The sequence below is a fragment of the Fopius arisanus genome, unplaced genomic scaffold, assembly GCF_000806365.1.
Source record: "Fopius arisanus strain USDA-PBARC FA_bdor unplaced genomic scaffold, ASM80636v1 scaffold00001, whole genome shotgun sequence".
NCBI lineage: Eukaryota > Metazoa > Arthropoda > Insecta > Hymenoptera > Braconidae > Fopius > Fopius arisanus.
The window spans coordinates 2424564-2450513 of record NW_011887740.1 but is presented as its reverse complement, the minus strand read 5'-3'; the positions used below and the strand labels follow the sequence as shown (position 1 = coordinate 2450513).

Below are 25950 nucleotides of genomic sequence, written 5' to 3'. Positions count from 1 at the left end.
ACCTCCGAACTTTCCTCGCTATAACTCCCTCAATGCACCAATAATTTTTCAATATTTCAAATCGCAAAATAACGTGAAGACTGATGCCTCGAAGATACTCCACATCACAGACCGAATGACGAATTGAATCCAGCGAAAAACAATCGCTTCAAAAATAATTGACGGCAACAATATTTTCCCAGAATAATACTTCTGCGCAATAAACAATTTATATCATAATCCTTAATTTAATATCTTGACTTGTAACATTTTTCGGACTAATATTTTCGCGAAATAATATATTCACATTATAATATTTTGAGGGGTAATAATATTATTGAATAAAATTGAGAGCGATCCAATTGGATACTCAAAATTTCGATTCGACGCTCAAATGATTAACTAAAATCCCGAAGAAGGTTTGAATAATTTATTAGAGTATTCAGTGGGAGTGGATTCCAACCGAAACTACCTAGTTCCATTAATCAAATTAGAAATTGGCCCCTCCCAAGTGTAAAAAAAAAATCTCCACCAATTGGTCTTTACTATGACTTCCCTGACATGAGTCTAACGAGACTGGCCAATATAACTACAGAAGAAGATTCAGGGCATAAGTTTTGCATGCCGTACTGTGTCACGACAGACATGGAAAACTAATTCTCACCTGAAAGCCAATACCGCCGGTACCTGTTTCCAGTTGTACTGTCCACACGAAAGAGAGAAAAAAAAAAGTACGATGTGTGTTTATCAATGCGCATTGTCGCCAGGTAAAACAACACACGTGTTTTAATACTGCAGAGACAGAAAATGGAACATGAATTTGTCTCTATGCAGGGAACAATCGTTTCTCGGTAGCCAAGCTGACACGTGACTATGAGACATCATGAAGAGACGACCTCCTTGGCTTTGACAAAAGATTATTTAAATACACATGTTATTTTACCAACCGCAGAAGATGAAAATTCTTGGAGTATTAGATTCGATCCGGTGAAAGGGAAGTTGGGTAAGGCGTGGCCGTTGCATTAATTGAGAGCTGTTTGAAGAGATGTTTAAAGCTCGTTGCACCGAAGGGTCGAAAGTGATTGCCAATAAAAGGAAAATCAGTCCTCCGGTTTGTTCTCGTTTTTGAACATGAAAAGAGGAAGAATGTCACGCACAGGGAGTCAAACGCATTGTAATGCATTGCCATTGGTATACGGTGAGGAATGAGGAATTGTAATTCCTGACGTGAGCGACATGTTTCTTTGCCAAATGGTTCACCTGGGCCCACCCCACCATGCAAAGCTGCGCTTGATATAAAAGTAAAAAATTAACAGGGGCAAAAACAGTCGAAAAGTTATTTCGTCCAGTGGAAGATTGACGGAGAGACGTGGATTTATCGTTGATAGCATGACGAGGATTGTGATATTTTTATGCTTGTTGGCACTGGTTTGCGGTAATCCTGCCGGTCAGGGGGAGGATGTGGAGAAGATGATGATGAAGAAGATGGAGGAGTTGAAGAAAACTCATAGCTTGAGAATTTATGGGGATATCGTCACTCTGGAGAAGCTCCAGGATGCTGGAGATCAGCGGTCTCTTCCTGGAGAGGATCCTCTGGTGGCCAGCATCGATCAATTTCTTAGTTCCAGAAAAATTCGGATCAGTCTTCCCAGTGATGGATCCCCTGCTGACTTTCTGGGAAGAGCAATTGGACAGAAGGAAATTGATATTGAGTTGAGGGGATTGACGTATGGGGCTTCCGAAGGTGAGTGAAATTTTTTTAGAAATGAGTTCTACTTATGTCGTATTGACTGATGAGCAATTATTGAGAGAGTTAATTGGGATGGGTAGATTCGATGCAATTTTCTGTAGCTGAAATAAGTGGTTTCTGGGAAGTTTGACGGTTTCGTGTTGATGAGCCGCTTTTTCCTCAGGTCTGATTTTAATTTAGAATTTAAGGAGTATTGCTCTCGTGTATGATCAGGATAATTGAGGATTAGGAGATCGGAAAGTGAAGATGGCTGCAGCTATGGAATTTGAGTCTGTCTTTAACGACTCGGGAATTGGAAATAATTAACACTTCGGTAAATAGTGACATGGAGAAAGTTATTTTTCAAGTATTTTTTTCAAATTTAAAATCGATCTGAGGCTTTCAGTGGAAATAAGTAATTTATGAGAGCTGGGCGATTTTTTCCTCATTTCATTAATAAATAAAAAATTGAAAAATGAAAGGCAGAGAAAAGGAAATTTTTGTTAGGCATCCAATTTCGCTTTTTTTTATATACAATAATTTACAAATATTATGTTATAAATATTTAAAAAAAAAGAAATAATAGTTTTGCCTCGAAAAAATATATGGATTAATAACTGATAAAATCCATCTGAAATGTCCCCAGTGGAATATAATCAAGTGGAAAACTATTGGAAAAGTCAGACTTTGAGTACAAATGGATTAACGAGATACCAAGCAGTAATCAAGTAGAAGATACTTAGATAGACATTCGTGAAAAGCTGGAAAATCCCGGAATTCTGTATCAAAAAAGATCATGCGTCAGTACAGCAGTGCGTCGGACTTCGCAGCGTGCAATGATCGAGCCAGGGTCGAAGCAAATTTTATAGTAACGAGTCTCACCAACCGACCACCAATGAGCACCAAGTGGGTCGTCAACTCGATTCTCACATTGGTGAGGAAGTGGGTTAACCGGTTGTAACCGCAGTCCCTTTCCCAAGTGTGCGCATCTGAAAAATCTCACGAATTGCTAAAATTTGAATTTCTCCCAAAAAAATTAATCAAAAATCCCCCCAAAAAAAAAATTAGCCGCTCCACTGGATGAGCTCATTGCAGAATCATTTCATCGTCCTTTGAATTCAAGATTTCAATCCCAAATAAAAAATCAATTAATTTCCGGATTCATGGATTATCACATGTTCCCGGTTCTAACGTCGAGTGAAGGGGAACAATCGGGACATGATGACTGCCATAGGATCGACAGAGATAGTAGAGATTCTGGGTTTGTGGGACGACCGTTTCATGAAAAACAACGAAATATTCGAATAGAGGGGATGGGTCACCTTGAACGAGAGTGTCAGGTCGATTGAAGAAAGTAGGTTCCAGAACGTGAGGCTCATGAATATTATTCGAGATCAATTAAGCCCGTCAATCCCGTAAAATATTTCCAAACCACTGAAACCCATCAAATTAGAAAAAATTCTCAAATAAAATTGGGATGACCCTAAATTCCTCTATTGATCCTACACCTACACTTTAACTTTAATCCCCCGAAACTGCTCTTTCCAGCAAGAACCAAGCTGAAGAGGATGCTCCTGCCGGTTCTCCTGGCCTTGAAGTTGAAGGCCTTGATAATCCTGCCGATTGTCATCACAATGATTGCCCTGATCGGGCTGAAGGGTCTCGGAGCAGGTTTGGCAGCCCTGTTCCTGTCCGGAGCAGTAGCCCTGAAGGCCATCCTGACACCGCCACCCTATCCCGCAGCAAGGGTGAGCTACGGCATCGTAAAACCGGAAATTCATCACGATCATTGGCACAGATCACAGGAGGAGGTCAATCAGCCCTACCGAGGCTGGTCCCCAGAGTTCAACGACGCCCCATACCCCTACCAGGACTTACCCTAAACAATTAGCCAAATTCCGCATAAACTCTGTATTTATTCCTTATTTATTGAGAAAATGTCGTCAAATAAATCCTGTTGTTGAAGACACGTGTCAACACGTGTCGGCTGAATTGATGGGAAGAAAGTCGATATTTTTGGTCTTCCCTTTTGGAATTTTTTCGAGACTCCGAAGATCCTCATTCCGCCGGGCTCTGGAAGGGGCCAATAACCTGAATACTTCTGATACATGGGTGGGATATAAGTGGTGATTGGAGTGGGAGCACACGAGGAGAGAATGGAGGAAATGGAGGAGAATGCGGAGAGAAGCTAGGTCACTGGAGCAGCAGAGGGGATAGCCTCGACACTGCCATTGGCCTTCCTTTCAATAGCCTCCGGGTGCTCTTTCACTCCCCACTCGTGCTTTTTTTTTTCTTTTCCCTCCTTTTTCAATGGCATGAAGGTCAGTGTGTCATTGCCTCGGCCCCTCCACACCGGACAATTACCTGCGCCACTTGGCGCGAAGGCCAAGGTGGGGAACTTCATATAACGGCATGGTTTGTGAATTCCACGTTGATCCGCAAGGTTTTGTGGTAGGGGACTTCTCTTTCTTGTGGATATATAGAGAACCATAATGCGGAAGCAGACGCCACTTAACGGCGAGTTTCATCAAGGTCTTGCTGCTGAATATTGAACTCTCACTTTGAGTTCGCTCAAGCTCATTTAGATGACCATGAACATTTTCATTGAATTTTCATTCGATCAATACTCATGCAACAACCCCTGGCTCCGTCCAAATGCCATCCGAAACTTGAGGTTGCCATGAAGAAGACGACCTTCCAATAGCTCTTAATAATTTTCTTAATCCATTTTAATATCACTATATACTGTGATATGACCTTTATGAAAACAATTTCTCGGAAAAGATTTGCGTTTCAACTTCGAACAGTCGGAGGAATGGGAATTATGAGCGGTACTCAAACAAGATTTACTACCAAACGAAATTATCCCTGAAATTCCATCGGAATAACTCCTGGAGCACTTCATCCGGAGGCTAAGAATGCAGCTCGTTCCCAACGGATTCACGCGATTTTTGACGGGTTCATTAACAGCATCTGCAATTACCTGACAGGCATGTCTGACATACTGAGTATATTATATGACCGAGGAGTTACTTTGACAGATTCACGGGATTATTCAATATTCTGTAGTGAATAGAAAGGATAAAATTCCGATTAGCTGCAGACGTTCTCCATCTGGACCTAGTTTAACGATTTTTAATATATCGATGGTATGACCGATCGGGATGTTCAAACGAGCATGAAGTCGATGCTCTCGGTTGATAAACTCACTAGCCATTTGATTGTTCATTTTTCCTTCAGTCTTGGGTTTTTTTTTCATGTCTGAGAGTGAGAATTCTTCAGTCAATTCAATTTCCGTTTCAAAAATCGCCGAAACTTCATGAAGTTCTCGAAATGAAGCAGTCGCTCTCCTTTCGCCCATCATTAGGGAAAGGACGGTGACACTAGTGGGGAATACCGGGTGGAAACAATCCCAGGAAGAGGATAATTGAGTTAACTGTTACAATAGTCCACAAATGTCTTTTCAACACACTACCGACTCCATGAAACTTCTCATTAAACATGATTTACCATCAGCGCGTACTTACAACTCCCCACGCGTAGAAAATCCATTTGAATGATCTCTTTACTTTCCACTGAGTTGACGTTATGATCTCGCTAAGTGGACATGTCGGTACTTATTAAATTATGAGAATCGGACGACGATAATTATGATACACCACGAAATTGATATAGAGCTAATGTATAATTTCATCTATCCCGACTTTCTTCTCACATTTACGGATGATTGCACCTGAATTTGCAGTTTCGACATGAGATATGACGTCCTGAGACAAATCTTTTGTCACGCGTTCTCCAAGAATTTCAAATGTATCACAGAAAAGTTTCGCTTCACTCTGAAAGTAGAGCATCCCAGGTAAAATTTGATTGGAATTTCCATTTTTTCAGTAGGAATTTTATTCCTTTGTTGACTTAGTATTTGATAGCTTTTCATAATGACGGTTCCATTGGAGAATGGAGAAAATGAAAGTAACGGAGTGAAATGAGATCAGCCGTCTAGGTGCCATTTAAACCATAATTTTGATCCACTTCGAGAATTCATCCGACTTCAGCGGATATTCATGGGGCAGTAAAAAAAAATTACCACAATGAAAGATCAATGGATAATTTCTCACTAAGAGGAACATCGCTGAGAATCTCCGTGTTAACCACCGGGAGCATGAGAACAATAAAATTCAAGCTATAAAAAACACCGATAAAACTACCAACGCAGGAGCCCGGGTTTTTGCGAATTTGACTGAGTTTCGTGTTCTCCGCTCTATTTGACATCCCCTACCCGAACTCAGGAGTGGCTGTGGACTTGGGGTCTCTTTCAAATGCAAGAGAAAGACAACAGTAGTGTCAGATACTGGGGTATTTGCAAGAAGAAGAGGCGAGGCATCTGTTCTAACTTCTGTGGAGAATGTATGATCGTCGAAAGGAAAATAAAAAAGAAAAAAGGACCTGGTTGCTCTTGTTCCTATATATACTGCACTCTTCATAGATATGCTCAGTGCGCAACCACGCCTCAGCTAGTCGTTATCCGCGATAATACCTGAAGCCGGGACAATTTCATTAAATAATCGATCTTGACCCACGTGACTCGCGATTCCAATCGATCATCGAGAAAAGATGACGGATCGCATAACAATCCGGTCACCCCTGTTGGTGCTGATCGCTTTCCTGTTGCTATCAGGATGTGTTAATGGTGAAATTGAACAGCGAGCCTCGAGGCAGTCGTTTGACCAAGCTCCGAAGACCCTGGAGGAAACCATGAACAAGGACTGCAGCAAGTCCTACAGTGTCACGTGCCTCAAACTGGACGTTGTCTCGTTCGTTGACAAGTTGTCCGAGCAGAAGGACATCGGGATACTCCCGGGGGTCTCCGTTATCAAGGAGAACACTACGGACGTGCCGGCTTCGGATCTTGTCGCCAATCTCGCCCGAGAATTTCCCAATGATGTTGACAAGCGGCTGGATGCATACGTGCTGCACAAGATTGGAAGCTACTTGAATAGTCATTTTATTTCTATCAAGCTCTTTGATCCCAAGACATTCGAGGCTGCCAGGAACTTCAACGAGGAGAGCCTCTCGCAATTCGGATTGTTCGGGAGTTCTTCTGCCGAAACAGGTAAATTATTATCTTCATTCGTCCTAGGTATTGATTCACAGAAAACGATTCATGTTACATGGTGAATGCTTCTTGCAGGTCGAAGGAAGAAGAATGGTAATATGGGCGCCCTTGCTGCTGGGCTCATGATGATGAAGGGAACTCTGGGAGCTCTTGGATTTGGTGCTTTAGCCATGCTGGCGGGTAAAGCTCTCATGACAGGACTGATGGCTCTCATGCTGTCAGCTATTGTTGGATTGAAATCACTGACAAGTGGTGGAGAAAAGAAAACAACTTACGAAATTGTCAGCAAGCCTGTTTACTCATCTTCCCACACGCACAGCAGTGAGGAACAGCATCATGGACATGGATATGGACACTCTGGATATGCGAGATCCCTGGATATCGTTGAGTCCAACGTCCAGGAGGGCATTCGGAAGTACGGAAATGTGAGGGATCGTCGTGCTGTTTGATTCTGCCAATAGGCCATTAGCCTGATCCATCGCTCAGATTCAAATTCAAATTCAAATCAATTGCGTGCTACTTTTCACCTTTTTCGAAAACATTATTCTTCTTTCTATTATTCTCCATCACCTCTCCCTCGGATTTCTTTCTATCTCCTTATTTATTTGTCTTAATCTTTCCCGACAATTTTTCTCCTATCGTCTTGGATTTCCAGAATTGATTTGAATCGATATAAGAGGATTGGAATATAGCACATAACATATCAGTCAATATTTATTCTGAAGTTTTTTCTCTTCACGTTAGTGTATTTATTCGCATGTACATTATGAATAAATTATATTTTTGTAAACAGTAAGATAAACTTTCTTCAGACAATATCTCCCCGAAACTTTCCACATGATTGGAAGCAATCACGCGTACAATACGGAATACCGTTGTTTATAAACATTCATGAGATAATTATGCAGTGCCATAAAGATGCACAACAATGTACCGAAGTTTTTCAGTGATCAGTCGGCAATTGCCGACGCACTTCGGAGGGTGCATCACAATTTTCTTATCAATGCAAATGGTTCAAAGCGAAACTCAGTAGGTATTGAGGCCAGGAACAACAGTTACTCATCTAACCATCTTCTATTGAAGACACCGGGGGCTCAAAGGCCAAGTGGACTGTTTTGCGGTTACCAATATTATGTACTTAACCATTCATTATCGCAGATGGATGAAACAATAGAACTGAAATGATGACAATCGTGATGAGATCAAAACAGAAAAGCCTGTCAATTACAGTGACATGATTTTCGTCGTATATAAAACCATCAGATTTCGAAAGACTTGGAGACAGTAGCTGTTTACCTGACTGAGTACACCAACTCGTCATGGTGGTGTTTTCCTTCTCTGCGTGTCCCAGGGTGTCGAGATGTTTTGTGATTATCATGGCACTTAGTGCGTCAGCCAGTGCATTTAGATTTTTCAAATCGAAGAATTCGGTGCAGTCGCTCCAGGACTTCGATCCAGATATCGAGCCTTATGAAGATCGGGGAAAGCACGATAGGAAAATATTTGACTACTGGAAGAACGGAGTAAAGCTCGATCTTAGAGTGGTGCCGGCAGTGAACAACTCGATCAGTGATGAAGACGATCATTTTCCAGCGTTTCCCGTTCGGGATATTGGCCAGTGTATTCTGGACTTCTCGGCTGTGTGCATACGGGATAGGATGGCTAGGTACATCATCGCTATGTCGAGTCTGGAGAAGATTAATTTGTATGGGAAGAGTGTGAAGCTTGTCAAAGTGCGGTCTTTGCCGGAGGAGAGGTGGGACGAGAGGTCTCTGGATCCTGTCAAGAAGGTTGATCAGAGTATAGATGACTTCTTCGACAGCTTTGCGCTCAGGATCAGCCTTCCCAAGGGCAATGGTAAACGGGAGATGAATCAGATTGAAGTAATGTATGAGGACAGAGGAGCGGTTGAAGGTAGGGGATTTGCAAATACTTGATTTCAGAGTTGTGGTGTTGGATTAATAATTATGGGATTATCTCTAGGACGAGGGGGGAAAGGTGGCGGTGGTGGTAAGGGCGGCGGCAAAGGATGCAAAAAGATGATGATGTGCATGGTCATGGCTGCTAAGATGAAAATGATGGGTAAACATATTTTTCATTAGTAGCGAAGTAATTGGGAAGAGATTTCAATTAATTTTTTTGCATTTGACGTAATTTCATTACTTCTTCGCTATTGCAACGATTTATAAATAATTTCGTAACTGCTGAAATCTCCGTTTGTGAAGCGTCCTTACGATGGATAAAAAAACATTGAGTAATGAATTTTCCCCAGGATTGATTGGATTGATGTCCATGAAGGGACTGATGATGGCAGCGGTGTCGATGATGATAACGAAAGGAATGATGATAATGCATCTGATGAACAGTAAGAAGGGTGGAGGTGGCGGTGGATATGGCGGCGGAGGCGGATACGGAGGCGGTGGGGGTGGTGGTAAATATTAGTAATTATCACGCAAACAAAACACTAACTCGGATAAACTGGCTGTTGACTAATTATTTGTCATGATATCCACACAAGGACAATTAAAGGAGATCGTGCTTTTAACGAAATCAAGTGGTGGAGGATGTGGAGGAGGAGGCGGTGGAGGCGGTGGAGGGTGCGGCGGAGGATCACCATCCCCGTCTTCTAGCTACAGTGCACCCCCATCTTCTAGCTATGGGGCACCTCCACCAACTAGTTATGGAGCACCGCCACCGACCGGTGGCGGCGGCGGTGGCGGGGGTGGATATGATTTTAACTCACAGGGTGGTGGTGGCGGATGGGGACGCAGCTTCGGCAATGGAATATCTATCACACCAAATACGGAACAGTTATCCAATCGTCCTTCACAGATCGTTAACACGTCGAGGATCACCAGCCAACCGGAGGTTCAGGAAAAGTTTATTGATCACAATTGGATGACCAGTTATCAGCCAGAGGGTCAACGAATCGGCGAAGTTGTGGAGACGGCGGATATTTCCAACTCTGATTATCAGAATATCAATCCGCGGGTGGATCGCAAGCTGAATTTTATCGGGGATATTGACAATAAAATTACTGAACCTAAAGTTGTTTATGCTGACAATTGGTCGAATTATGAAGCTACCGATCGCATTTGGGATACTATAGGACCGATAGTGGCCAGGAGGGTAATACCGTTAACGAAAAAAAATGAATAAATTGTAATTGTTATTAGACTCCATGAAAGATGTATTTTATCCAAACTCTTTGCACTGATAATAAATTATTTATCTTTTTTTGTCATAAATTTTGAAGCCACCTGCACGTTTTGCTTTCAACCTCTTCACCGAGCATTTCGATCGGTGAAGAACTCCCCAGCAGGCGAATGATCAATGATATATCGATCGAAGCCTGTTTTACCATCAGTTGACAAATTATCCGAGGTTGTTAACAACGATTGATATATGGGTGGATCATGCAGTCTTTGGGATTCAAACCACTCAACCATACAATTATGAAAAAACCAACAAGCGTAAAAACTCTCACGAACCACAACGATCTAGCACCGGTGTGGATTGAATTCGCCGTTTATATAACGGTTTCAACTCTATGTAAACGGTGGCAGTTGAGCCAATTTATCTGTCTCATTCTCTCACTTTATTTTTTGAACTTGAGTTGCCTCCTACGGCGTGCCCTACCACGCACTGCTCGACCTACATTGAATGTCAATGCATACGATGCATACGCAGGTCCTGAAAGTCCAGTCAATGTACTGAGAAAAATGGATCGTAAACTATGAAAAATGTACTGTGGCACGCACGAAGGAATTCACATGAAAAGCCTAATAAATTTCTTGGATAATTTCACTCAATTTTTAGTGGAATTTTTATTTGGTTCTCACCCATTTCGTTGCCATTCTGTATGAAATTTTCTGAGATCGCATTTTCAAAATTTTTATGAATGAGAAATAAAAAGATAATAATCCCCAAAGATGGATAGAATACGAAAGCATAATTTTTTTCGCCGCCGCAGTCGATCTACAATTTTTTAGGTGGGGAAAGTGACTTTTTCGGAAATTAAATTTTTATAATTAATTGACCGTCCATTCACCGAAATTCGGTTTGTACATGGTAAAACAAGGAAATATTTGGCGGACAACACCAGAAATTATTCAGGACTATGAATAAATAGTCTGATTATACTGATTGGTCCAGATCCGAGGAAAACACATGCACATTATAAATTACTGGGACGATCTCGCATTATATGGTAATGATGTCAAAATATGCAAGTTCACTTGCTGTTGTTTTACAGCCCTGCATTATCACAGATTCGTTGTTGCCCTCCAACATCAAAATCACGATAATAAATGACAATAGCAGTTCTCATCCCCGATGTGACCATCGAGCTTCATCACCAAAGTTAATGAGATCTGAACAAAGCTAGAGTTATCCACCAAAATAACACAACAAAAAAAAAAATGATTAGACCGGTCACCGAAAGCAGGTCACTCACACTTGGTCTTGCCCACCAATTCTCCACCAAAGTTCCGTCTCGGTTTGGCACCTTTTCAATAATCTCAAACATCGTACACACCAAGTTTTCGTTGACGCAGTAATACGTTGACCGTTATCCAACCCACTGATTCGTTTACGTAAAATCCTCGTACAGCGAACAATCACTCCGATTAACAATTGCAGGAGAAAGCTTTTGATCAGCTAATGCAACAAGAATGCGAGAAGGACGTTACAGAAATAGGTACTCACCGAGACTTTATGTCAATTCACTTTCAAAAATCCGTCGACAACAAGTTCACCTGAACGGTCTTCAGCAATTTTATTGAAGTATAAATAAAGCTAGGAGACTTTTCACGATGTGAAATTTTTCAGCTTTACCTCATCGGTACTTCTGCAAAACTGAAGACCAGGTAATCTAACCGGTTGTCAGTCAATTTTTTAAATAATTACAACGGTTAAAAAACGTTAATTCACTTTCTTAGGACAAACTGAGTATCTAGAGAAGACCGGAAAAGACCGGAAGTTACCGTCAGTGCTCATACCGCAAGTCATGCCACTGCATCCCCTCCTATTTCTGGAATAAATACGTTCGGAAAAAGTTGTTGTAGGCCGGAATGCATCTTCATTGGGTATATGACGCTATGAAATTTACATGAGATCATTAACAACCGGTTTGTCGAGCTTTAATCAATTTTTTATAAACTCTATGATGAATGAATTGAATCATCGCTGTACTAATTAATCAGTAATTTAATATAAAAATCATGTTAATTGAAATCACCTCAATTAGCTTTTCAATGTCGCTTTTACATTGAATTGTCCGCGTAAATCGGTCACGCAACACAACGAAGACGGCTTCATTTTCTAGGTCAATGGAATTCAGTATTGGCCCGCCCAACCTCTTAACTTCACAACATGACAATTCGTCGAAAGTCAGAAATCCGCATACTTTTAGTTTGGCGTATGAATATTAGAAAGAACTCACCAATTACGGAACACCACTTGGAACTTCATTTCAATATTTACGCCATTAGCAAGCTCTCTCCATCCCGTAAATATTGTAAACGACCGAACATCATCTCTTGGTCATCCAGAAGAAAAATTCAACCACATTCAATGGAATTGTTAAGCAGGAAAATAAGAAATTTAAAGGGTTGAAAATCCAGAAATAAATGTGACGTGCACCTTTAAAAATCAAATAGGCATATAAATTATAAAACTTTATGTGCATGACTCATACTATGTCATTTCTAACAGTATATTTAAGAAATTGTACAGTCGTGGGGATTGATGAAAATAAAACGTGCCTGTTCATGTATTGACAAAATTTAGTCACACTTGTTTTTATGTATCTGTTAATGAGTAATAAATGTGTTATGCAAATGGACTGTTTTGTTTAGGTCCTTCAGAAATACTCGGACATTTCAATTCCCGTGTTGGCGATTTTGCCATGCAACGTGCAACTCACCTGTTCTTAAGTATTCGTTCTAATGAGATGATTGACAGACGCATCTCAATCTCAAAGGAATAACATTACTTACCATCAGCTACAGGGAAGTCTGCGCAATTTTTCTTTTTTTTCTTCCACGGCTGTTGATCTTTCCCAGTGGATTAACGGGTTTTGGAGATGTATTGAAGACCTCAGGTATATTTTAAAAGACTCAACTCATGGGAATCATCAAGTGTATTATAAACAATATCGTGGGTTAAACACGAGAGACAAATATGTTAGATACTGTTTTGGGGAGCTCGTGCAGAGAATTATGCACGCACGAATATATTTCATAGAAATACTTAACGAATTCCGTAAAAAAATCGACTGCATTTCTGGAGAATTTCAATTGATAACTCTACTACTTTTTCGCTGAATCTGTTGACAGATTCCGAATCCAAGGATTTGGAATCATTTATTCGGAATTCCGAAAGAATTCATGAAGAGATTCCCATAGTCGAGTCTAGTCATCCACGACAGTTCCCTACCCTCAACCAGCGATTCCCACAATTATAATCCCATCGAGTGGAATTTAAAAAACATCCAACCAATAAATAAATAAACCGCACGAATTAAGAGTAATTGACTGACAGAAAAAATGCCATGAGTAATTTCAGAAAAAATAAACAAGTGCTACTGCAAGTTTATCTCAACCAGTTTTGCCCGCTGCCTCGGCAGATAATCCGCCCATGACGAGATCCCACATAATCTCAGGCTAAATGCCTCTCCCCTGACATTGGAATGATTGGGATCAATTCCCCGAAGATGATGTGATCCAGATACCCCCGGCATAACCATTTCCGGTGATGCATGATTCCCTCATCCCCAGATTGTTTCGACTCACGTCTTCTCGGCGTTTGAGCATATTGCAACGGTCCAGAGGAGCTGGTGGGTCTTGTACGAAGCGATGCGCAGCCAGGAGGAACCAACGGCCTTGCTTTGTAGAATTTTTACGTCGGAAGTTGCTGTTTTAATTCCAAATAGAGCCCATATCATGTCCAAATTTCATTGATCATCGCTGAAATGATTTGGGGAATCGAATAAATTTGTGACATGGGACAAAATCCATTCACTCTTCTAGGCTGGAGTACAAGATAATGACCTTCCACGGGGTTCGGTTGCGCTGGAGTAGGAGGGCCTTTGACACACTTGGAACCGGCGAGAATCGAAACCAGGGAGACCAGAGAGGTACCGGGTTAGTTTTAAACGAGAGATCGCGGTGAACGCATCTCTGAATTATCCGTTTTCTCAACAAATGATCATTTGTTGAGACGTTTGATTATTACGCTTGTTCTGGTTGAATAGTATAAAGGACACAAGTGGATACACGGTGTGCACGCGGGTGTTGATTGGTGGGTGTGAATGAATGTTTGAAAGTAATGTAACAGGTGAAAGAGTTGGAAGAGGTGGAAGAGGTGGTGTTCTTCAGGGCCAGAAATGAGACCCGGGGACAACTGTAAGTGGGATAGGGGAACACGTCGCTGCTTGGACCCTCGTGCCCCTCTGTGACGGTCATCGAACAGCTTCCGCCAGGTTTTTGGTGGAATTTTGTGGTTGTGAGGTGGGGAATATATGGACATTGTTTGAAGAGGGACAGGTGATTGTGGAGGAGGAAGGGAAACGGGTACACGCGAGGTTGGGACAGAATACATAAAATAGTCGAGAGAAGGTCGTTGAATCTTTGACACCAAGTGTTCCTTTTTTTTTTGCCATCGTGGTTACTGAAGTAGAATGATGTTTTCCAGAATCATCGTTTTATTCATCTTATCTTTTATAATCGGTAGTGCAAATTCACTCAGCTTTTCGAGTTTTTCGAAAATTGCTGGGTACGCCAAGTACTTGGCCATTGGAAATCTAACGGCAAGTGCTGCTGGTAATGAATTATGGAGTGGTATATTGAGGGATTGCCGGGGCAAGATGTCATTCTCCTGCCTTCAGAAAAATGCATACTCATACCTTGACAATGCATTTGCGGAACGTGACAATATCACGGTTTTCAGTGGATTAATACTCAGGAAAAATAGGCTTGATTATGGAGCTTGTACGAAAAATTGTCAAGACGATGTTGATGAGAATATTGTGGATACGGGGAGAAGGGGTAGGGATCAAAAACATGATCGAAAGGCCAGTGACCCGAATGAGAACCTGTATACAGAAAAAATGAGCCCACTTGAGGAAATCACATCGGCACTCAGAGATAAAACAGTTAAGTTCTTAGCGACCAGGAATTACGAGCTCCAACTGCCCGAATTTTTTTTCGATAATTCGAGGATTACAATCAGTCCAAAGGAGATCGATGAGAGCGGGGCACTGGTTAGAATTGATTTTGGAAAAAACGGTGTCGAGGAGGAGGGAAGGCTCTTCTTCAAGAAAATTCGTAAGCCATGAAGGAACCTCTCGTAATTAGATGCAATTCATTTGAATAATTATATGATTTTGATCGAATGTATGCTCTTTACAGGTAAATTCATCCAGAACCGGTTATTGATGAGTTTTCTAGCATTGATCCTGATAATAAAGTTGATCAAGGTCAAGTTTATGTTCATCATCCCATTCCTGTTCGGCGTTGGTACAGCAAAGAAGATATTCCTAAAACTTCTCTTATTCCTCGTACCGGCTTTCGCCCACGTCTTCAAGCTCTGCTCCAGCTACTACAGCTCCCATTCAAAGTACCACCACCACCATCATCACCAGGTATTATCCAATCAATGGCTGTCTTTCCTTCCCCGCAATACATCTACTCACGATACGTTTTCTCTTTCAGATTGCCCATCATCATCATCACGTTCCAGTTCCTGTGCCAGTACCGGCAGCAGTTCCAATCTTCGACCATCACTCGCATCACCCATCGCACCATGAAGAAGAGTTCGATGGTTACGATTACGCACATCCACACATTCAACTGCGAAAGGATATGGAGGAATTGAAGGAATGGGGAATCGATTCATTTGGCGAGCCGTACGACAATTCAAATATTCGACCAGTTGCACCGGTACCACCGGTACCACCGGCTCTTCCACCAGCATCTTACGCACCGACTTTCAGTGCCCCACAGTACTCATCACCTCTCAAACCAAATGGACTGTCCTATCAGGAGAAACCGACGAATTATCCAACCCACGGACAATTGTTGGCTTACAACGGCTACCTCGACGATCATAAATTTCAGCGTCGTGTGTCCTCCCAGACATCGTCATCTCCTTTCCCGCAAGTTCAACTTGCCAATTCTTATCTCCAGCAGACACCCATAAGTGTGTCCTCATCCACATCAAAATCAAGCCCAGCGCCGATTAATCCTGTTTACGTCCAACCAACCTCGGTGACAAAGACGCAACGGGTAATACAACAGGTGGTTGCAAAAAATCCATCGTCCTCACTTGGTCATGCCAGCAATCTCGTTCTCCACGATGACACTTTTTACGGGCCAATTCTGCAAAAGCTCGAGGAAATATTTATCCAAGGTGGTTTCGTCGAAGAGTCTTGCCGAGAGAGACTCATCTGCAGCATGTACAAAAACCCATCGCTCTATTCACCGCATAGCAATCTCGTCTCCAATGTGCTGTCCAGGTACGTGAATGAACTAGACACTAATGAATAACAGTACGTAACCATTAGGCTAACGCCATACGTGTAAATACTGAGGTACGTGCTAAACGTTTTGTGGGTGAGAAAGGTACAATCATTCTGGATCATAAGGAGAAAGGTGGCTAGTGGCCAGTGGCCAGTGGCCGAGCGCACCGAATTACAACAATCGGGTCATTGTGCCGGCATGTTTGAACTTCTTCCGTTCTTATTTTCGTCGCAACTCTCTTCCCTTTCCACCTGCATTTTTCTCGTTCGTTTCGTTTCTAGTTGACTGTCCTTTTCAAATGAAAAACTATTTTATGCTCTTGTGGATTAACTTTATCTGGGCCAGCTGATTCTAGTTTAGCTTTTCAGAGGAATATTTTTTTAACGCACCTTTTGGTGGCCTTTTTGTGGCGTTTTTTGCCCATTGTCGATCAATTCTTCAATTTAATCAGTATTATTCTGTGATTTTGCTCCAGGGACCCGAGAGAGCTCAAACGGAGTGGAACTGAGGCGAGTCAACGCTTCCACAAATATATCACCGCTGCCAGCTTCGGACAGGAAGGTGGTGATTGCATCAAAACCTACACTTGTCAATAAACATAGGATAGGCTAGATAATTTTTCATTTGAGATGAACTCATGTCAATGAACAATCAACGGTATGATTAATGTGGTTTTCGGTATTCCTTTAGGTGATCTGTTACCTGTCAATGACATTTGTAACGGTACCAGAAATCGCTGTGAAGTCAAATAATTTTGTTACTCGATGCGGCTCTGCTAATGTTGCTTAAACTGTATAGTCATAACGTAATAGCTCAATGTAATTACTCTTTTCAATTGTTCCCTCTCCCATGAGTTCCCGCAACTTACCATTGCAGCCGGTGAGTAATTAAATTTTTGACAATTACTGAGAATTTCAGAGCGATTTGAGTTGTTGGGCGATTACATTTTTCTCAAATTGAGAAAGTTTATTGATAATGGGTGTGAGTGTAAGTGATGTATTTATTTTATGATGGGCGCTCTTCTTGATTTCATTTATTGTAATTTATTTATTAGTACGTACTCGGGGTGCCATACCCAAAGATCGATAAGAGCTTAGGTATTAAAAAATGTAAGAAAGAATGTATTTATTACTTGTTGAGTAATACGTTAATAAAAAGAATTGAAAAACGGATTTACCGCTTGTTCTATTTTCCAATGTCGAAAATTCATACATTTTTATATTTTCACGAAACATATTCCACTGATTATTCCCAGAAAAATTTCCTGACACAAGTTCTTCCGCGTTTTTTCAATAACTAATGAGAAAAGGAGAAAACATTAGATTACACAGAGAACAAAAAATTAAAATGTTAGAAAAGAAAAAATTTGTAACATTTGGGAATTTTTTTCTTTCAACAAGTTTATTATACCCAAAAAAAATAAGAAATCTATGCGATTTTTGATTTCTGCAAACTGGTCTCATTGAAGGCAGGACTAAAACACTGGAACTCTTGATTATATAACCCACACACTTCCTTCTTATTCTGTTACGCTGTGAATGCCGATAATAATAATAATAATAATATCGCATACCATTAATTTGGCGAAGGATGTCAGGTGATTCTGGAGAGTCCCAACAGGCTTATTAATTATACAGATTCTCAGCAATAACCTGCTTACTTGTTTACGTCGGGTACCGCTAGAAACTTACGCACCTCACTTGGAAATATTTAAGTACTAAAATTGTAATACATCCAATTATATTCTCTACTTTGGTCGTTGCATCGTGAAATTTTTAAATTATAGCTGAAACCGATGGTTCCATCTTTCACAAGTTCTCTTGGTTCCATGGAAGACATAATTATCTGTAAATGACGCTAATCTTGATAGCTTATGATCCATTAGAAATTTATGAGAGCAGTAACTTAGTGGAATGTCTATAGGCTATCTTTATGTTTTGCTAAATTGATGAATTAATAATTTACTAGTGAATAGGCGCAATAGTGAGCTATCCATTTTTTCGAGTTTTTGCTTCCTTACGCGAATGATATTCTGAAAAAACTCAAGGTCGAAATCATCATGAATTTGCTCAATAACTGCTGCTTACATATTTCTGCAATTATTCTTCTCCTCATAATTTATTTTCGCTCTTGCACACATGTAGCCGTAGCCGTTACATTTGTACTTAATATATTGAAAAACAATTTTCCATATCATGACGCAGATTTTCGCAGATGTCATTAAAACGCAACAAAAGCTAGAAGAAAGGACCTACGAGTACTGTTAGCCACAAGTGAAATTTTATTTTTACCGCAAAAAGTAAAAGTTCAAGTCACGTTTTTGGTTTCATTTTCTGGCTTTTCACCTCCTCAAAATCCCGTTAAAGTTCAAGATCAGTTCGTCCAATTTTCATTGAGACTGCAGAAGCAGTCATGCAATTTTATTAGATATTTTTCGAATCCACGATGATTTGAGAATGAAAAAAATTGTTCAGAACATTGTCACCCTAGATAAAGGTGCTTTCTTCTTTCATTCACGTCAGTATCACGTACCCTGAAGAGAATTCCGAGCACGTACGTAGCTTCCATCGGCTATAAAACCGAGTAGTCGAGGTACAAGTGAGCATTCGGTGTTTGGTCAGGCAAATCGATTGAACGTAATCATCATGAGGTCCCTGATAGTGGTATCACTGGCCCTTCTGGTCATGGGTGTGAGTGCACAAGAGATCAGCACGACAGCTGAGGTGCTACAGAAGATTTACTACAGGTAAACCAAGTATTGCAAGCCTCGATCAATCCTGATTAATGACGTCAACTCAATCGTATAAAATTCCTCGACAGGTGTGTGGACAGTGAGTCAATGCTATCATGTGTCAAGCCAAAGGTCCTGGCGTACCTGAGCGACGTCATCAAACAAGAGAGAGTACCCATAACTGAGGACCTCTCGGTGATTCGTGCCCGGCAAATGTCTTTCGACAGTGAAGACTATTCCCAGTACGAGGGAGTTGATCCCGACAGAAAAGAACTTCTCCGTTCATTGATGCTGGAGAAGCTAGACTCATACCTAGCAAGTCACACGCTGGAAGCGAAACTTCCGGAAGCGATTGCAGGATCAAACATCGTTCCAAGGTCTCTAGTCGAATCTGTGCCGAAGACCTTGAGCATTCCCCTCTCAGACAACTCCAGTGGACAGGGTGAGTCTCAGTCTGCTTTCATGGAGTTCTTATAAATTCGTAATCCTGATTAATTAATTTTATTACTTGCAGGACGTGGATTCGTGAAGAAAGTCATGATTCCCTTCCTCCTGGGTCTGAAATTCAAGGCAACAGCGCTGGTACCCCTCGCCCTCGCCCTCATCGCCTTAAAAACGTGGAAGGCCCTCACTCTGGGTCTCCTCTCCATGGTCCTCAGTGGAGCCATGTTAATTTTCAAGCTTACCAAACCCAAAGTTGCGTATGAAGTAGTTCATTATGGACATCCCCCTGTGGAACACGCCGCCCCTCACTGGGATGCTGCAGCCAATGGACCTTACCGCGGCTACAGAAAATAGAATCCATTACCTAAGGACATCTTAACTGTTTAATATTTATTGTCGTTCGATAACTTATTGAATTAATGTTAAATAAATGAATTTTCATAGAATCTTTTTAATTATTTTTGTGGCATTTCTCAATCTTTGTCATGAATCGATTAAAAGGTTCCATTGTGGTCGAAGGAACAATCGAAATGGAATAACGACTGCGAATTGATGCTGATTAAAATATTCTTTGGGTTTATCCTTGGAATTCGAGGAGGAAAATGTGTATATGGAAGAAAGGAAAAATTCTCCGGTTGATCCAGATACCTGATTACCTAATTTTCATTAATTTCTCATTCTCCCCATGACCATGAAACTTTCGATGATTCCCGATGCATCTCATGTAGACGCCGAGAAACTTGAAATTTCTGTTTTAAAATAATGGATTCAGTATGCCACATAAAATAAATACATTATGCAAATATGCGACCCCGAAATCCAGTGTTTTCAGAGGTATTGTTATGGATAGAAAGGCTAAAAGTAGACGTCAATAACGGAAAGAGTGCTGAATGATTGTATTCACCTCGTCATTGCTTTCGCTCGAGAAATTTCAAACGAGATTCGCATGCAGCGTTATTACAAGCGTAGACAATGATATTGTTTAACAAGGGATGAATTAACCCAGTGGCAGGCATTAATGGATTCACTTGTACACATTGGCTGGAAGTAGCGGTGACAATCGTGCATTGAATTTATGATCCGTGACATACCAGTGTCGGGAAAAAGGGTAGACCTTTTGAGAGTGGAATGGAATTTGCTTCCGCTTATGAATACACGTGAGGTGACACTTGAAATTGGATATTTAATGGACGTTTTATGTGGATAAGTGGAGCAATTGATTATGCCAAATGATTATGTTCGAAAGAGCCAGATACAATCATTATGAGAGGGGAGAGGTATTTTGTAAACAGATGGCAAAGACGATTGGGTCTTTTAAGGCGAATATTGGGACGGAGAAAATTTATAAAATATTTGAAAATCCTTTTATGGTAAAGATTACGATATTGTGTGGATTATTTCAAAGAAATGGCACCGAAGGAATATATTGTGTAGCGGTTGCAGGAATCGACCATTTGGTTTCAATGCTATAAGAAAAATAATAAATGAAAACTAATAAACAATTCTCAATCGAGTTTAAAACACATATTTATATTTCAATGGAACATCGGGTAAGTTGCGGAGTTTGCAGCATTTCAGGTCTCCGTAAATCTAGAACTTCCGTGTTATTTCCGTAGAATTGAATTTGCGATTAATTAAAACTTTGGGAAATTATCGCTAGACGTTTTAACATTAACATTTTAACATTTAATTTTCAGTGTCATGTCGATCTGAAAATGCATACTTATATAAAAAAATTAAATAAATCGTCAATTAACGATTCGACAGAAATTTCCTATGACTTTGTGTTCGTCAAAAATTTCCAAATTTTTTACTTGAAACTTCAGGTGTAATTTTCCAACAGTATATCAAAGTAGGGTTGTCGCACGAGACCATCACGACACATGGTACCTCATACCTCAACGAATCTCATCAGTAGTCACCCCACGATAGGCTGGAGACCTCGATAATCGAAGACCATACTGAACGAAAAGAAAATTCGTCCGGTTGACTAGAGGTAGGGGATATCAACCCGATGTACAAGTGCAGAAGAGGGCCCCCGTATAAATAGACACATGAACCGATGAGCAGTCATCAGTTGTGGAAGTAACTTCTTCAATAATCGTCGCCTTCAGCAACGAGACACGATAAACCCAGTGGGGATTACTCGATCACTTGACCGATCAATCATGAAGTACTTTGTGGTGTGCATGGCAATCTTGGCTCTGGCTGCAGCTCAGCCAGCAAAGCCAGAGGCTTGGAAGGGTAACAACATGGATTCGATTATGGAACAAACCAAAAGCGAGTGCGCCCAGAAGAATGATGAAATGGCTTGCATGAAGTTCAAGGTCCTCAACTTGCTGGATCAGATCTTCCGTAAGGACAACTTCAAGGTACAGCTCTCAATCAACTCGTCAATCCCTCCAATTCAATCATTTAAATTATCTCAATGATCTTCGAATTATTCCAGGTATCCGACAGCGTTGAAGTCACCCGAAACTCCCAACCTGTCGAAGAGACAGACGCCCGCAGCGAGGCTTCCTTCCTGGATACCGTCCAGAACTACCTGATCTCTCACGACGTCACCTTCAAGCTCCCCCTGGAATCAGCTGTCAAAGTGAGTGCAAGAAATATCGAGGACGATCAGATCTCATTCAACGTCAAGTTCGGCCAGGGACGCGCTGTCGAGGAGGCACGTAAATCCAAACTCAAGAAGGTCATCATCCCCATCCTCGTGTTCGTCCTGCTGAAGGCGATGACCCTCATCCCCCTCGCTATCGGTGTTCTTGGGCTCAAGGCCTGGAATGCCCTTCAGCTCTCATTCTTCAGTTTCGTCGTCTCTGTGGGTCTTGCCATCTTCCAGCTCTGCAAGAAAATCGCTGCTGACAGTCATGCTGCACCGATTGCTGCTCATGGTCCTTGGGAATATCAAGCTGCACAGTACAGATCCTTCCAGGATGTGCAGCCTGTCGCAAGTGCTCAGCGCATGGCTTACTCAGCTTATGCACCAGCAGAATAGGCTCTCAATTTATTAAAACACTCGGTCCTACGATATTCTGACTAGAGACACTTTTGTAAAATAATTTCCGCTTATGTATTATTTAATAAATTATTGCTGCATTCTTAATATTTTGTATTCCAATCGAGACTCTCATCATTATCATTAATTCATGGATTTTTTTCTCTTTGGGGCAATAATAATGATGGTGAAGAGAAAGAGATAAGTTAAAGCGAAATTTCAGGCTTCTCTCAAGTGATGAGACTCGTTGATTTATGCTTTCATGAAAGCATAGGGTAATTTCACATGTGAATAACGTGAAAAGGATTTTGTGGTCGACAAGTGGCGGTTATTTAAATGAAGAGCGTAATTCAAGTGCTGTCCACTAGACTCTGCGACCCGTGAAAACACTCCGAACTGAATGAATTGTTGGGAGCGATGTCATCCTGAGTCATTGGAGAATAAATAAATTACCGTTAACCGGTGTAGATATGACGGTTTCTCGTTGAGAAAACAATGGGCAATTATTGTCACGTTTGTTTTTCTCCCATGGCTAATGCGTGAATTACACATTTTTACGTACCGTGTATTCAAATCAGAGTTGTCACACTCATTCTTTAAATATATATAAACATTAAATTATATTTGTTCAGACAAGAAAAATGATTATCAGGACTGATTGCGTTCTAAAAAAAATCATAGGAATAATGATTTCAGGAATATTGAAGGAATTCATAATTATAATTACTTTTTTAAATGATTGATTTATTACGATAGGAAAAATCGGTGGGCGTAATAAAAATCGTGGTTTTTCATGAACTTTATTAGAAAAAGAAAAGGCTAAATATGTATTTTAATTGTATTTTTGTACTGAATTCTTCCATCATGACAGCTTAACTAGATTTTTTAAATTTTTTATTAATGGTTTTTTATTGCCTTTTTATGGTTTTTTTTTTAAGGTATTTCAGCTAATGAGGACACACAGGATATTTGTCTTGAAAACCGGGCATGCGACATAATAATTTCCGTTGAGTCCAATTGAGAATTGTTCTGCTGTGTATTCTTCATACCCCAAAATTATACCGTTTTTCAGTGACTTCACGGGATTTAATTTTGTCCATTACAGAAGTACACTTGCTCACAGATCCATGAACCATCCGCCCTGGCCAAGAAATACGACTCGACTAGATCATTATGATGAAGAAAAAATTCACAGTCAGCATAGGATCAGAGAGAGCATTTAAAATGATAACAAAAATATAAGCACTTGCATTTTCACGCGCAATATTTCACACTTGGAAGAAATTCTGAATTCTCGGGAATTCTCCTGTCACATATGTATATATGTGTATTTTTCGCAGAAATTTATTTGGCGAGGAAGAGAAAATGTTTCTCGCAAGTAATGGATAATTTTATTGTGCGAATTCCTCCATAAAATTTTCTCCGCCTTGATAATCCACGCAAGAATGACAGTGAAATCGATGCTGATTTGGTCCGGCCACACCCGAGTCCCAAATGAAACCCTCGTACCTGGTGAAATTTGTCAAAAAAAAACCTCATTAACAACACATGCATCACAGCGATGACAATCTCTGAATTAACATGATCGTTAGCATACACGAGGCGCAAATAAAACCAACACATACCATCATGGACAAGTTCCGTTTTCCGTTGGCGCATGCCACAACGTACCATAAGCCGAAGTTATACGTATCGCTTCCAAAGACCCGAGCGACTGACGGATCGTCGCCCTCTGTGCCATGTAAATTTGAATAATTTTCCTTCGAATCGTTAATTCGAGGCATGCACGACCGAATAACATAGATCCACCGGTAGAAATTAAATAAAAGGGGCGGGCCACTCCTCCGTCAGTAGCAGTTCGATCGCCGATTGTGTGCCACCGTTACGGAGACACCTGATTGACGTCGAATTTTCCTCGATCATTCAATCAACAAAGTTCAATAATCAATAACGACACCAAAGTACCATAAACATGCGTTTGTTCCACGTGATTTGTATCACTGCAGTTGTATGTTGTGCATCGGCATCACAAGACTTCCTCGCCAAATCCTTCAACGAGTGCATCGGAGCTGAGTCCTGGGCCTCGTGTATGAAGCACGAGGTGCTTAGCTATCTTGATGTCAAATTGGGCACAAGCACAGAAGCTCGCTCATTGGAGACCATTGACGAAGCGCTTGTCGTGAGGTGTGTCAAGTACCTGAAGAGCTTCGATTATGGCGTTAATTTGCCATTTGTCGATGCTAAACTCAAGTACAGACCGAGCCGCAGTCTCGCAGATCTTGATTTTGAGTTCAAGAACAGCGAGGCAGCCACTGGCCAGGCGAGAGGACTCCTGAAGAAGAAGCTGCTGCTGCCGTTTCTGGTGCTTTTGAAATTAAAGCTGAAAGCACTGATGCCGATATTCGTGGCTCTCATTGGATTGAAAGCCATGAAGGCTCTGATCCTGTCGAAACTCGCGCTGCTTGTGGTCGTGGGATTTGTTGCCCTCCAGTTCTTCAAGAAGGGTGGAATGGCCCCTCCCATGGGTACGTCAACATTTTTATCTGCTTAACGATTGTTACCAGTGATTATTACTCTTAATGATTAAAATAGGAATGTCGATGGAACCTGCTCCTGTCAGTGCTTACGGCGCACCTCCAGTGCCAACAACCACTTCTGGATATGAACCCATTAATACCTGGGATGGGAATGGCCCTTACTCTAGGGTCTGGACTCCCTCAGATGCCCAGAATCTCGCCTATAATTATTATTCATCCAACAGCGCAAGTGGAAGCTCATCCAATTCGTATGGTGCACCCGCAGCTCCATCGTCATCGTCATCAAGTAGCTCAGGTATTCAGTGATTAAGCAATTGATAATTTACGAGATTAATAAATAATGGGATAAATTCAATACCGATTTTCCTTTTTCAGGGTCGTAATTCTGTGGAGCAGAATCGGCTCGGCCAAAGATACGCACGCCAAATAATTTCAGATAAATTATTCAAAACACTCGACGCATCCGAGCGAGCGAAATATCTGGAATCGATTTCACTATTTTTTTTTTATGAAGATTCATCCGGGTGACTTAAGCTATTGTACAGTTCAATGTCTTCCCTCTGTTGATTGAGGTACCATCATTATTTGTATTTATTGAGTAATTATGAATTAATTGGACTTCGGCTCAGTCTATTCCTTGGCACTATTGTTATTATTTATTCTGCTCTGCATTTGTTAATAAACACGATTTTATAAGTAAATCATAAACAATTTCGATGAAGTTTGACTGGGTTATTGTTTATTAATTTATTGATATGAGAGAATCAAAAAAGAGAAAAGGAAATCAATCTAGAAATATCGGGAATGGGCGTAAGTGCGAAACCGTAAGACGAAACGGAAATGCCATTATGCCGTTCGGGGAAATTCAAATTTTCCGAATGAATGTGATAATCGAGTA

General features: G+C 41.0%; 6 protein-coding genes across 6 annotated transcripts; all 6 read left to right on the top strand.

Annotated features, from left to right (window-relative positions):
* The first annotated feature begins 1335 nt into the window (after window positions 1-1335).
* On the top strand, window positions 1336-3655 carry Osi15 (DUF1676 domain-containing protein Osi15). The gene is made up of 2 exons (XM_011316123.1): window positions 1336-1723; window positions 3257-3655. Exons 1-2 carry the CDS (start codon window positions 1369-1371, stop codon window positions 3589-3591), a joined length of 690 nt encoding a protein of 229 aa, XP_011314425.1. The 5' UTR covers window positions 1336-1368; the 3' UTR covers window positions 3592-3655.
* A 2557-nt stretch (window positions 3656-6212) lies between these two features.
* On the top strand, window positions 6213-7611 carry Osi16 (DUF1676 domain-containing protein Osi16). Its single transcript, XM_011316112.1, has 2 exons — window positions 6213-6818; window positions 6897-7611. The coding sequence occupies exons 1-2, from the start codon at window positions 6320-6322 to the stop codon at window positions 7268-7270; spliced, it is 873 nt and encodes a 290-aa protein (XP_011314414.1). The 5' UTR covers window positions 6213-6319; the 3' UTR covers window positions 7271-7611.
* Window positions 7612-13993: 6382 nt separating this feature from the next.
* Osi17 (DUF1676 domain-containing protein Osi17) lies at window positions 13994-17453 on the top strand. Its single transcript, XM_011316100.1, has 4 exons — window positions 13994-15148; window positions 15233-15465; window positions 15536-16338; window positions 16818-17453. Exons 1-4 carry the CDS (start codon window positions 14503-14505, stop codon window positions 16936-16938), a joined length of 1803 nt encoding a protein of 600 aa, XP_011314402.1. The 5' UTR covers window positions 13994-14502; the 3' UTR covers window positions 16939-17453.
* A 1462-nt stretch (window positions 17454-18915) lies between these two features.
* Osi18 (DUF1676 domain-containing protein Osi18) lies at window positions 18916-19871 on the top strand. Its single transcript, XM_011316084.1, has 3 exons — window positions 18916-19088; window positions 19163-19515; window positions 19588-19871. The coding sequence occupies exons 1-3, from the start codon at window positions 18988-18990 to the stop codon at window positions 19869-19871; spliced, it is 738 nt and encodes a 245-aa protein (XP_011314386.1). The 5' UTR covers window positions 18916-18987.
* A 1737-nt stretch (window positions 19872-21608) lies between these two features.
* Window positions 21609-22623, top strand: Osi19 (DUF1676 domain-containing protein Osi19). Its single transcript, XM_011316072.1, has 2 exons — window positions 21609-21889; window positions 21967-22623. The coding sequence occupies exons 1-2, from the start codon at window positions 21686-21688 to the stop codon at window positions 22513-22515; spliced, it is 753 nt and encodes a 250-aa protein (XP_011314374.1). The 5' UTR covers window positions 21609-21685; the 3' UTR covers window positions 22516-22623.
* A 1762-nt stretch (window positions 22624-24385) lies between these two features.
* Window positions 24386-25690, top strand: Osi20 (DUF1676 domain-containing protein Osi20). The gene is made up of 3 exons (XM_011316059.1): window positions 24386-25040; window positions 25108-25347; window positions 25428-25690. Exons 1-3 carry the CDS (start codon window positions 24488-24490, stop codon window positions 25433-25435), a joined length of 801 nt encoding a protein of 266 aa, XP_011314361.1. The 5' UTR covers window positions 24386-24487; the 3' UTR covers window positions 25436-25690.
* Window positions 25691-25950: the final 260 nt, after the last annotated feature.